This window comes from Protomyctophum parallelum (assembly GCF_964188405.1).
Source record: "Protomyctophum parallelum genome assembly, chromosome: 16".
Classification (NCBI taxonomy): domain Eukaryota; kingdom Metazoa; phylum Chordata; class Actinopteri; order Myctophiformes; family Myctophidae; genus Protomyctophum; species Protomyctophum parallelum.
Window position 1 is genome coordinate 32,767,159 of NC_139711.1, and position 13,821 is coordinate 32,780,979.

Below are 13,821 nucleotides of genomic sequence, written 5' to 3' on the forward strand. Positions count from 1 at the left end.
GAAGGGTACATACTGTAAAATGGCATGATGTTAAATGACATGAGCAAGTGTGTGTGCGTGTGCGTGTGTGTGTGTGTGTGTGTTTACATGTACATGAGGTAGGGAGATATGTGTGGGGGGCGGCATGTGTGCGTGTTTGCGTATTGGACTGTAGATGAAATCCGTAATTACTGTACATATCAACTGTTCGTGAGATCACAGACATGCATAAACCCCCGACACACACACAAAAACCAGACCAGACCAGCACATATCATCTCTCTCTCTCTCTCACACACACACACACACACACACACACACACACACACACACACACACACACACACACACACACACACACACACACACACTCTTATATACACATTATAGGTGATAAGCACCATGCTACATCACTGTGGGAAATGTTCTTGCAGCACGACATTTAAACATCGGGTCACTACACACTGACTAACTTTGTGCGTTTGTCAGAGTATGCAGGAGTGTGTGCGAGTGTGCATGTGTACTGAATATGTTTCTATACATTCATAGTACTGTGATCAATCAGAAATGGTCAGAGCGACAGATAACTCCAAATGTTTCTCTTAGGGCCGGGACTAATTGCGATTAATTTAGATTAATTAACTACAGAAACATTAATCGCGATTAACTACAGATAAATTAATCGCACCTTTTTTTTCACCGGGGAACGTTTCTCACTGGGCGCTTTTCTAGTACTGAAAACTGGAAATAATAAAAAGTCACCCCATTTTGTGTTGCCTAGAACTGGAGGTCTGACAAAAAACAGTAACAATATGGAGTAAGTACAGCTTTGTGATGTCACTGAGATGTACTTGTTACTGTTACTAAATTATTTTCAGACCTCCAGTTCTAGGCAACACAGAATGGGGTGACTTTTTATTATTATTTCCACAACAGGTATATTAATGACAGTAAAATGTTGAAAATGAGTGGTATCCTGTAGTCCCTATTCATTGATTCACTGGGATACCAAAAAACATTAAAAAAAAAAGGTTTCTCGCTGTTCTCGGGTTGAATATTGATATGCGATTAAAATGCGATTAATCTAGATTAATTAATCGCAAAGCCTCTGATTAATTAGATTAATTTTTTTAATCGAGTCCGAGCTCTAGTTTCTCTGCAACTGTGGTGATGGAGAACTCAGATGTGGCTGAGTGAAGATGTGACGTAACATAACCACACATGATGCATACGGTAGCATTCCTGTTCTGGCGCTGGGCATGGCATAAAAGGAGAACATTTGGCGATAATATAGCAGAGCTACAATTCGGCAATTTTATTTATGTGGGTGTATTTCGTTTTTAGATGCTTACTGTACGTTTCTCTCTCTCTCCCTCTCTCTCTGTGTGTGTGTGTGTGTGTGTGCGCGCACGCGCGCATGCAGCTGCCTTGAGCGCAGAGGTGGAAGAGAAGCTGGTGAACCACCTGTTGTCTCCAGAGCGCTACAACAAACTCATCAGACCTGCCGTCAACAAGAGCCAGCAGGTCACCATCCAGATTCAGGTGTCCCTGGCTCAGCTGATCAGTGTGGTGAGAACACACACATGCATTACTGTATGACATTTGGATGTAAACACATGGTTTGATTAAAGAGAGTTGCATGCTCCACCCGAACATCCAAACTTTCTTTGCACAGGTTAGGTTATGTAACTACAAAATTACATCATTCAGAACTTTGGATGGGCAGTCTCAGAACTTTCTTTGGACGCTCCTGCACCCTTATAGAAGTTCTGACTGTCCTATTGCGATTTGTTTTCATTTGAAAAAACAACTCCCATTGAAAAGCATTGGCAGAAGAAATGTTCAGTTTGACTCCACCTGATAAGGCTTCATTCTGATGCCATCAAGAAAAATAAGAATGCACACTGCTAAAATAATCTGTTTTTATTGAATTCTCATGGTTTTCATGGGGAATTTCGAAATTCCTGATGGATTTCTGACTGATTGAAGTTGAGAGCGCAATTGAAACAGCAGAGCTTGTTTTACCTGCAGTGTGCAGATGTTATGTTATGTTATGTTGAACTCTTCTTTGTCCTGCACCTGGGCAAGTGGATGTGCGTGCACCACCTGTTCATGCATTCGTTCTGATGCCAGCCATGGGTACCGCACTTCTGTATAAAAGTCACATATAAGACACATAACATTACATATTACATATTTATATGCGAAATCAATGACGACATGGAGCAACTTCGTGGCATATTACAGTAATGTCCATTGTCCACAATGTAAAAATTGTTTACAAACCTGACTCCCGTAGGAATCACTGCTTTGAGTGGCTGCATCTCTCCTGCCTGTGTCTGTCTGACTGTGTGCTTTCCGCAGCAATCGCTGCTCCAGTAGACTTACAGTACAGTATAGTCTCATGACACAAGCCAACCTCCGGAAGTATACAAACACCTCTGTAATCCCCTCTGAATGACCATAAACACATGTGTCGTAAGAAATGTCATAACCTCTGTGCCAAATTTCCCACAGCACGACGGAAGGGATATCCAAACCGTTCGGTTCCAACTCTGGCATTTAGAACATGAATGGGCATTTGTCCGTCCGACGTTTTTTTTTGGACAGGCCATCCGAATGAAGTTTGGACGTCGGATGGACTATTTTGAAGCATTTGAACCCTAGAATCACTGACCTACAGTATGTTACATGTAGCAGCAATATTACTGATAAGCAGATGATAACCATGAATGTATCCTGTCTCTTTTCCAGAATGAAAGAGAGCAGATCATGACCACTAACTGCTGGCTCACTCAGGTGAGACGTTCTCCATGTTCTACCATGTCTCTGTGTCCCCTGAACGTCTCCCCGCACACACGCCAGATGCAGCTATCTCAACACACTACTACGTAACTGTCACATAGTGTTACATTGTAACACGTGCACGCATACACTGTGTGCACTTGTGTGTGTGTGTGTGTGTGTGTGTGTGTGTGTGTGTGTGTGTGTGCGTGAGTGCATGCGTGCGTGCGTGCGTGTGTGCATGTGTGCACTTGCGTGTGTTTTGGATGAGTGAGTGTTTATAGGCATGCATGCATACAGAAAATGTTGTGTAAAGAATGTGTATTAAACTTTGCCCCATTGTGTGCAAAACCATGCATTGTGTATGTGCAACTGCACACACATTCTTGTATGTGCGATCATGTGTGTATTTAGCTTATTACTACACTTACTATTTATTTGTGTGTTTGTTGTGAACTCCTTCAGGTGTGGAATGACTACAGATTAATGTGGGATCCTGCCGAATATGAAGGAATACAGAAAGTCCGCCTCCCGTCACAACATATCTGGCTGCCAGACATCGTCCTCTACAACAAGTATGTAAAGATATGTAAAGAGATGTATAGAGCGCGGGAGTCTACAGCAGCTGCATGTCTCAGTGCAGTGACATTCTGTGATTATTTGCCATAATCATATTTTAAAAAATTATCATTTTACAATACAACGAGACTTAGAGTTGGGGGGTGCGTCAGTTAGGTCAGGAGGTAACAGGGGGTGCACGGCCATGAAGGTTTGGGGACCTGCTGTTGTAGAGTATGTGACTGTGTGTGTGTGTGTGTGTGTGTGTGTGTGTGAGCGTGCATGCGTTACGTTTGTTAAAAGCGATCTAAACAAACCAGCCATATTACGTAATTTCAAAAGCAGGATGCTGGATGGGTTAGCAGTAGCACACCCTCAAAGAAGACTGCATACCACTGGGACACACCTGTGACTGAGGAATGCACCTTTCATTCTCTCTTTCATTGCAGTGATTGCACCCAGACGAACGCGCAAGCTGACAGGCGTTTAATGTTTCAAGCCTGTTGTATTAAAAGCCTTTTACTTGGATGTGTTAGGCCCTTTTGGTCATACATTTTCCATTATTCCCTTCCATGAGCCCCAGTGGTCCTGTAACTTCTCTCTTCTCGATAGAGGGGGTGTTCAGAGCACATAGACATATCACTCTCATCAACATACTGCTAAATCCCCAAATGAACACAACGCTACACATAAAGTCCCACAACATAATCCCCTCAATGCATTCCCATATTCAAATAGCAACATAAAACACAATAAACACACTGCATCATGGGAAATCAATATAGAGCTTCAGCGGACACGGCCCCAGCGTTCAGACCAGAACATCCCTATTCTGGGCAATGTGGGCATAATAGGTGAGCATTCAGTAGGAAAGAAAAGGTACGATAATTGTAGCAATGTACTGCAAGCAATGGCCATTTTCATGACAGCCTTATTTGTACAGGTCTGTACATCCAATGCATGTATCTAATCTAAAGGTTATGTTTGGGACCGACTCAGCCCAGGTCTGTAGGTCCAGACTGGGACAGGAGGTCACGATAGACAGGTGGTCCCTCTACATATTTAACCAGTCTGCATATTCACAGAAGTTATGAAGCATTAGAGAGCAAGTGTGATGGCTGGCTTCTTGACCTGCTCTATAATTGATAGGCCATTGATGTATAATGCAACACCTGCAGCCTGCAGGGCGAGAAAGAAAACTAAATCTCAGCAGATTTGAGGTGGGGATGGGCAGTTGATGCCATCTTTGGTGTCCTGGATGGATGGTTGTCACTTACAAAATCTTGTTGAGGTCCATGTTAATTGTCGCCAACCTCTGATGTATTCATGTTTGTTTTAGATTTCACCTCAGCAGACACAGAATAATGGTGTTACATTGATTGTCCAAATAAATTGTCCTAAACAGTTCGCCTTTCACCGTAAGAATTGGCATGGAAACAGAGATTCTCTTGATCAAGCAAGCTTAATGCACTTAACTGGTAGGGCAAGCTTCCTTTGAAGGTTTTTTGTGTGAGTGAGAGATGTGATGTGTTTTGAGAATGTTATTTTCGAAATCTTCATATGCATTGTATTGCATTGAGTGCTCATTTCTATTACTTCTCTCTATGGTACATTTATTACAATCATCCTGTGTCCTCTTTTCTCCTGCCTTCTCCTTCCTCCAACCCACTCAGCGCTGATGGAACATATGAGGTCTCCTTCTACTCCAACGCCGTGATCTCCCACAACGGCGAGGTGAACTGGCTGCCGCCCGCCATCTACAAGTCAGCCTGCAAGATCGAGGTGCGCGACTTCCCATTTGACCAGCAGAACTGCACCCTCAAGTTCCGCTCCTGGACCTACGATCACACCGAGATCGACCTCATCCTGCTCAGCGACTTCGCCAGCCGCGACGACTTCAAGCCCAGCGGCGAGTGGGACATTGTCGAGCTGCCTGGGCGCAAGAACGAAGACCCCAATGACATCACCTACCTGGACATCACCTACGACTTCATCATCAAGAGGAAGCCACTGTTCTACACCATCAACCTGATTATTCCCTGCGTCTTGATCACCTCCCTGGCCATCCTGGTGTTCTACCTCCCGTCGGACTGCGGGGAGAAGATGACGCTGTGTATCTCAGTGCTGCTGGCCCTCACTGTGTTTCTACTCCTGATCTCTAAGATTGTGCCACCTACGTCCTTAGCAGTGCCTCTGATTGGGAAGTACCTTATGTTTACCATGGTGCTGGTCACCTTTTCAATCGTCACCAGCGTGTGCGTGCTCAACGTGCACCATCGCTCCCCCAGCACGCATACCATGCCGCCCTGGGTCAAACGCATCTTCCTGTATCGGCTTCCCTCCTTCCTGTTCATGCGCCGGCCCGGCAGATCCAACATCCGCGAGAGGTTCCGGAAAAAGCACCAGCAGCGGTCATACTCGGACCTGAAACTCCGGGACGGGTCGGTGTCATCTGGGGTTGCCGGGGGTTCCGGCGGCCTGGCAGGAGTGGTGGACTCCTCCTCGTCCTTCTACGTGAACGAGGAGTCGACCAAACGCTACAGTTGGAAGATCAACGACATGTCTGAGAACACAGAGTTCAGGAAGAGGATGACACTCAAGTGCAACATCGACATGGAGGAGGCGGTGGACGGAGTGCGGTACATTGCTGAGAAGATGAAGAGCGAGGATGATGATGAAGGGGTGTGTATTGGACAAGTGTGTGTGTGTGTGTGTGTGTGTGTGTGTGTGTGTGTGTGTGTGTGTGTGTGTGTGTGTGTGTGTGTGTGCGTGTGTGCGTGCGTGCGTGCGTGCGTGCGTGCATGCACGCACACATGCATGCAAAATTGTTTGTTCTTACTATTATTAACTGGGGCTCTAGTTCTCATTTTGATGTTTGCGTTTCATTTATTCAAAAAGCAGCATATCCAGTGTATCCTACAAGTTACAATGCAATCTATAATCATGTCAAATAAGCATTCAAGAACAACTTGATAATGCATGTTCTCTATCGTATCAGAGACTATCTCTCCACCCAACATATTTCATATGTATGGGGAATGTCCCCACCTCACTTGTGACGTGGATACCTCTTTAAGACACACCAGTGCACTGGCACGCACGGGTATATAAGGCCCAGGTGGTGCGTGATTACACTGCTTTTTTGATCTCCACCGAGCAGTCCAAGACGTGGTCTCCTCAACGGAAGTGCAGAGCAAGTTATCAACAATAACTGCATTTTTTAGACTTTTTGAAAAGCAACTACTCACGAGTTCTGGCAGCCGGATTAATCCACTGCTGGAGGCAGGTTAGAGAGCTGGCGTGGATCGCTCCTCTCTGGATTGCTGTCACACAGCTCGTTTGTAGGTATAGCAAACAAAAACAGGGTAACACCAGCCAAAACACCGTTACAGGCGTATTGCTGACATAGTGTTAGTTTACGCGTCCTGTGGTGTAGCCTGTCTGTCGACCTGTGGGCAGGGACACAGACAGGACCATTGGCTCTGTAATCCTGTAAAGCAGCGGAATAATCGCACTATACGTTTGTATCACTGGCTTGGTGTCAGTTAACGCATCCGTGATGCATATTCCGTGGGCTGGAGTGGACCTGCGGTTGGCGCAGCGAAACATCAGCCCCGCTATAGGATCATTGGCTCTGTAATCCTGTAAAGCAGTGGAATAATCGCACTATACGTTTGTATCACTGGCTTGGTGTCAGTTAACGCATCCGTGATGCATATTCCGTGGGCTGGAGTGGACCTGCGTTGGCGCAGCGAAACATCAGCCCCGCTATAGGCTTATCATTTAACACAGCACACTATACACTAGTGTATAGTATACAGGCGTATTGTCGCTGGGGCGGCTTCCGCGTCTTTGGTGCTGTGTTCTTTTGCTTCGCCTCGTGAGAGACAGAGCTCCCTGGGGTGTATTGCGGCTAAAGCCGTTCACACACCCTGGTGTAGACTGCGTGGTAGAACCCGTACGGACGGGGGAAGCCACGGAGCAAGCTTATCCTCCGAACCGTGGGTCCTGTCAGTCATAGACAGGACGAGCTAATTCCACAACAAACAAAGTTTGGTCTCCAGTGCACGGTGATATATCGTAGGGTAAATTGTTGCCTGGAAAGTCGAGGGAGACTCTCATAAATCCCTGTTCTAGTGGACCAAACAGTGGAAATTGGTATACGTATATACACTATATAATGCAAAACGTTTGGAGCAGAGTGTTTGTCTCCAACTCAAACACTCTGTGTCTCAGTGCAGCTAGGAAATTCAGGTGCAACCTCCTCCAGAGAGAGAGAGAGAGAGACTATAGAACTCAGCTGGCTGTTGTTTAGTTATTTTTCTATTTGGAAAGATCCCCATTAGCTGATGCCATGGCAGTCAGCTAGTCTTTGGGGTCCACATGAAACATGTTACCGAGAAAAAAAAAAAAACAAAACAACACATGAATATCAATAATGTGACTGAGAGACAGCAGTGTAAATTGCACATAGGGTAAACTGTGCCCTCACTTCTCAAGCACATTACTATACTCCCCGTTTTTTGAGCATGTTTAAGCAATTAAATTTGTATATATTTAATATAACATATTAAAATAATAGTGTATATAGGTATTGAATTAAATGGAAACAGCAGGGGTTTCTCTGGGGCTGCGTGGGGCACATATGCCCACAGAGGATGGCCATGACCAGTGGGTGACCTGTGGGTTCCCTGGTCATGCTGATAGCAGCTCATGAAGATCCTGACTCCTGTATGTTTTTCTTCCTCTTGCCAGTTGAGGCTAGGAGGAATGAAGGAATCCGACGGCCATATAACACACTATACAGGGGTATTGCTGGCGGGGCGCCAGTTTACGCTCCTGTGGTGTAGCCTGTCTGTCGATCTGAGTGCAGTGACACAGACAGGACCAGTGGCCCGGTAATCCTTAAAGGCAGTGGAATACAACGCACTATATGGGTGTATTATTGGCATGGCGTCAATTCACGCATCCATGCTGCATATTCTGTGGGCTGGAGGGGACCTGCGAGTGCGCAGTGAATATAGTTGTGTATATTCGTACGTCTCTAAATGTTTTGATGAATTGAAGATGGTGGGCCCTATTGTAAACAAGTGTAATGCTTTATGGTATCGCCCACTCTCTGTTAACAGTATTTGTATTGAGTTGTACTCGAAATGTACTGTAATTCTGCAAGCTGTTAGTAAATCAGTAAATCAATCAATCAAAACAACAGCCCGGCCAGGCTATAGCATTAAAACGCACTATACAGGCGTATTGTCGCTGGGGCGACTTCCGCATCTGTAGTGCCGTGTTTTTGCCTCGCCTCGTGAGAGAGAGCTCACTTGAGTGTATTGCGGCTAAAGCCGTTCACGCACTCCGGTGTAGACTGCGTGGTAGAACCCGTGCGACGGGGGACGCCACGGAGCAAGCTCATCCTCCGAACCGTGGGTTCTGTCATAGACAGGATGAGCGTATGGCTGCCGTGGCAGTCAGCTTTCCGCGTTCAGGTGTAGTAGCGCACTATACAGTGTATAGGACGTGCTGAGTCTGCCAGGAGCAAGCCCTGAAATCACAGCCATTTGCACACTACTGTATATACGGCGTATTGCTGACCGTGTCAGCTCACGCGTCCGTGATGTAGTTTCGCCAATGTTGGCAACTCGAGTGTGCCGCGGCTGTCGGGCGGAATACTCTGTACGGTGTATCACGGCAAGGCCGTTCACGCACCTATAGGTGTAAACTTGCATGGTATAATCCGGTTACCGGTTCGAAACCACAAAGTAAGCTCCTTCTCATCCCGAGAATGCACTATGGCTATCTAGGTTATTCTGTCACTGCTTCAGCACCGGCTTATATGTGGCACTTATGTGACCATTAGGGCCCGGACCTTATTGAGGAGCTGCAGCGACTGGCTTTCAGGCTCCCCAGGCAGTGGCAGCAGGCATGCTATTGATGCCCTTTGGTGAGGTGCCGTCTGTGGCAGCCCCAGGCCAAGCTGCGATAGGAGGACAAGCTCCCCCACGCTGCCTATTGAGCCACCGGCCATGTTTGGCCAAAAGGCCAGTGCTTTGCTACAGCATCCTAAGGAGGCTGTGGAGGTGCACAGGAGGTGCAGGAATGCTCCGGCAAGGCCATGAGTAGCCTGCCTCGGTCACCCCTCAGGCTGTGCAACCCCAGTCAGGTTTGGCAGTTCCAGGGACCTACGGGTCCGGTTACAGGCCAACCGGCAGGGTATGGCTAAAATGTGCTCGGCGGGCTAAGCCCATACCTCAGTCCTGACAGTTAAGGCCCCAGACCCCACCCGCTGTCTCTCGGGACAGCGGTTGTCCTGGAAGACAATTCAGGTGGACCCCTGGGTGGGTTCCACTATGTCTTCGGGAGGGTGGGGTGCTGCTTACAGCACTCCCGGCAAGGAAGGGCTGAGGGTCTTACAGGCCATCCTCCAAGGCGACTGGCTTGCCATGCTCGACCGGGGATGCTTATTCTCAGATCCCGGGTCTGACGCACTGACCGGCTTGTCTTAGATGACAGAACCTTCGAGTCCCGTGTCCTCCCATTCGGCATATGTCTAGCCCCCCGATTGGACATAGTCCTTGGCGGGAGGGCCTTTGCATCCTAAATTGGATAACTGAATGGTGTGTGCTCGCTCAGAGGTGCAGTGCCACAACAACGTGGCCAGGCACCTGCAGCACTTTGGGCACCTAGGCCGGCACCTCAACAAGAGGCCTTGCAGGCGTCAACTCTCACAGTCCGCAGCGCTCCTCGGCATGTGTTAGAGGGCAAAGCAGGGACTCTCTCCCTTGCTCTAGTGAGTCGGGCCACCCTCAGGTTGTGCCTCCGCCCCTTAGGGCTGAGGGCAATCATGGTGCACTTTGTGCCTCCGGCTCTTCTGAACATGCAGCCAGTGCATTATCTGTCATTCACAGTCATGCACTACGTGGGCGTATCGTTGACAGCGTCAGTTTACACGTTCCACGTTGTTCCAGCGAATTCACACTGCTGTTCACACAGCAGAATGTGACGAGACTGTCAGGGGACCAGCAGAACCACCATAAGGTTGTATTACGGCATGGCCGTTTAAACACCTGGGTGTAATTCTGTGTGTTGGAGACCGGTTGAGCTCCCTCCTCATCCAGAGGTAATCGTGTGGCTAGGCCAGGGATCTGGCAACATGGCGGGCCGCTGTCCCACACAAGGGCGACACAATAGTCACCCAGTTGGTCCTCATACCGTTCATCCCTCACACAATAGGCCAGCAGTCCCTCCTCGGGGAGTGGTATTGTCTGCCTTACGGCATGAGCCAATTAAGCCCGTGGAGACTTGGGCTGCAATGGCTTCTCACAGGACAGCATTCTTGCTGTTAGCACTGCAGTGTCAGCCACAAGAATGTCTCTGTCAGTGAGGGGTGCTGCCGCTTCCTACATGGCAATGCTTAGGTGTTGTCGCCATCAATCCCTGCATTTTGCCTACGGCCTGATCAGAGTGTGAGCCAGTCAGTCTATTGATTTTCACCCTTCCCACCCTCCTATAAGCAGGGTGGTGGAGCAGGGTAAATGGGCCTAACTGTCTTAGGCAGATAGTCTCCAAGACTGGACTTCACTCATTGGCTTGTGAAACAATCCAGCAGGCATATAGGTGGGCAGGCAGGCCAGCCCCAACGGGAACATGTGCACATTCCACACAAGGCCTCGCTGCCGCATGGGTTTACGGCGAGATGCCCTCCAATCTGAGTTTTGTGGGACAGCCTCTTGATCGATGCTGTCAGCATTTATCAGGTTCTACCATTATGTGGTATCAGTGTGGCATCCAGCACCCTTCTCACTGGGTGTGTGCTTAGCTCCGCAGCATAAACGCGATGGGAACTATGCACAAAAACGAAGGCCATCCACTTTTTACTTGTAAAACCGTGATGTGACATAAGGATCATTCCGGTTCAGAGAACAGGGCTTCAACAGTCAGCTGACCGAGTGTTCGGCAGGCTGACTTGAGCGGGAGCGCAGGCCCTGCAGACTGCAGTAACCTCGTTACAAAGAAAGGAAGAGCATTTCCTGAAGGGTGCCCTGAGGCCCAGAGGAGCTCAGGTTAGGGACCCAATCAGGCCCATCTGGGGTTAGCTCCGGAGGCTCTACGACCTTTAGTCAGTGAGCGTGACATGCTCAAGACAGCAGTCTTGTCGGTGTCACATCTGCAAGGAGAAATGGGGGAGTTGCGAGCTCTGTCAATCCATAATGAGCTCTGCAGGCCTATGCCGGATGATGGTATAGTCTTGCCCCAAACCGGCCTTTCTCCCCAATGTTTTCAAAAGGGCACGTCTCAATCAGGTGATTGAGCTCTGTCCTACCATCGTCATACAGACAGTAGACATACAGAGACGGAGTCGGTCCTCACTCTGCCCTATTGGAGCATTAGATTCGTATGCCAGGGCCACACAAGGCCCACAGAGTAACGAACCAGCTCTTTGAGTGCTTCAAGTGAGAGTGCATGGATCACAGAGGTTATCCAGCACACAAACAGGTAGGAGTACCAGTGCCGCCTGGAGGGCAGGCACACTCCACCTGGGGACGCTGTGGAAAGGTGCGTCTCTGACAGACCTGCACAGCGGCGACATAGTCTACTCCGTCTAATGTACATTCACCCGGTTATACCGGCTGAACATGCAGCATTCGCTCCCTTCGGGGAGTTGGTCTCGCATGCTACTCAGCGGTGGGTGTCATTGTCACCTTCACCAGTCAAGCCAGCCTTGCGTCTAGTGGGCTGGCTTGGGCGGCCCTTCACCCCTGTGGTCTCTGGCCTTAGCGTCTTGCAGGGCCGGGCTCTGGGTGGCGCCTAGCGCCTGAGCATTTGGCGGCGGATGGCGTCTGGCTGTCCGGCCGTTCCAGGGGTTGTAAATACATTACATTGAACATACATGATGAATCATTCCAAATTCAGTATGTGCTGGGTCGAAGCCCACTGGTGTTGTCTTTGGGGTTCTGGGACTGCTTCGCTTCCTCACGAGGTGTCTTACAGAGTTCCCCATACATATGAAATATGTTGGGTGGAGAGATAGTCTCTGATACGATAGAGAACGTGTGGTTACGTGGTAACCTATGTTCTCTGAGTGAAGAGACTATCTCTCCACCTCGATGTCGCTCAGAAGCGGTGTCGATCAAGTAAACCAGTGTAATCACGCACCACCTGGGCCTTATATACCCGTGCGTGCCAGTGCACTGGTGTGTCTTAAAGAGGTATCCACGTCACAAGTGAGGTGGGGACATTCCCCATACATATGAAATATGTTGGGTGGAGAGATAGTCTCTTCACTCAGAGAACATAGGTTACCACGTAACCACACGTTCTCCTGGGCAAGGCGGAATACATTACAAAGTATGCTTTTGTACGGTAGGAGAAATTATACATTTAAATATGTGTTGTTTGATAATGATTAGTATACAGAGTGATTGTACAGAGCTGTACTCAGCTTTGGAAGAGCAACTTTGATTTGTGCATTTGTCCAGGCACCCCATTAATCACGCTCTTGTGCATGTCTAAAAGCAGCTACGCCATCAACGAAGTCCAAAACACAGCCCACAGAGATTCACATTGACTGCTCTCGCAGCGAATTCATCACAAACCATACACGCCATGCTACCATATTTCAAGACATTACATTACAGCATTACAGTTGTCTTAGTCTATTAGTCTGCCACAGCAGTGTTTCACATACATAGTTTGAGATACCATAATCCCAGGACCCAGGCATAGAAGCTCATTGAGGGGCGGCAGTGGCTCAGGGATAGAGGGCTCCCAGTTCGAAAACCGGGCTCCCCCAGAGTTAGTGTCGAAGTGTCCTTGAGCAAGACTCTGAACCCCTAATTCTCCCGATGTGCAGGTTGGTGCCGTGCATGGTTTCCTCCAGCATCGGTGTGTGATTGTGTATGTGAATGGGTGAATGTAATGCACAATCTCTGTAAAGTGCCGCTATATAAATGCACCATTTACCATTTAGAAGACAGGAAGTAGAAAATTATGTTTTTTGTTTTATTGTCAGTATAGAGAATGAAAGTTAATTCCGGTATATGAATGGGTTTTACATATAACATATGTTCTCTTTGTCACTAGATCATTGAGGACTGGAAATACGTGGCCATGGTGATCGATCGTCTGTTCCTATGGATCTTTGTGACGGTGTGTGTGGTCGGGACTGTTGGCCTATTCATGCAGCCCCTCTTCCAGAGTTACAACATCCCCATTATTGATGACACGGAGAAAAACTGAACACAGAAATCTGACCTTTGACCCATGACCGAAATGGACTTGAGCCCTCCACCCCCACCGCAAATAACAAGTTGACACATATCTGGCAAGCATCACATTCTCACAATGTTACTCCTTTCCCTTGCATATGGCAGGGACAATAAAGCGTTATTCATAGTCTGGATTTTCGGTGGTGAGGTGACCACCGAACTACAACATGATGTCACGAGCCGCAGTGAGCAAACCACCGCCACCGCCCCAGCCCTTCTATCTGTTTTTACTCAC

At 48.0% G+C, this 13,821-nt stretch overlaps 1 protein-coding gene across 2 annotated transcripts in view; it reads left to right on the forward strand.

Annotated features, from left to right (window-relative positions):
* The window catches only part of chrnb5b (cholinergic receptor, nicotinic, beta 5b), a 70,328-nt gene extending 56,507 nt beyond the window's left edge, over positions 1-13,821 (forward strand). The window contains exons 2-6 of one of the 2 annotated variants that reach the window (XM_083786587.1): positions 1,403-1,548; positions 2,734-2,778; positions 3,229-3,338; positions 4,995-6,003; positions 13,402-13,821. In XM_083786587.1, the coding sequence (XP_083642713.1) occupies positions 1,403-1,548; positions 2,734-2,778; positions 3,229-3,338; positions 4,995-6,003; positions 13,402-13,557 (1,466 nt within the window). In that variant the 3' untranslated portion in view covers positions 13,558-13,821. Of the gene's footprint in view, positions 1-1,135; positions 1,549-2,733; positions 2,779-3,228; positions 3,339-4,994; positions 6,004-13,401 lie in introns of those variants that run through there. The other variant, XM_083786586.1, reaches the window with a different exon arrangement.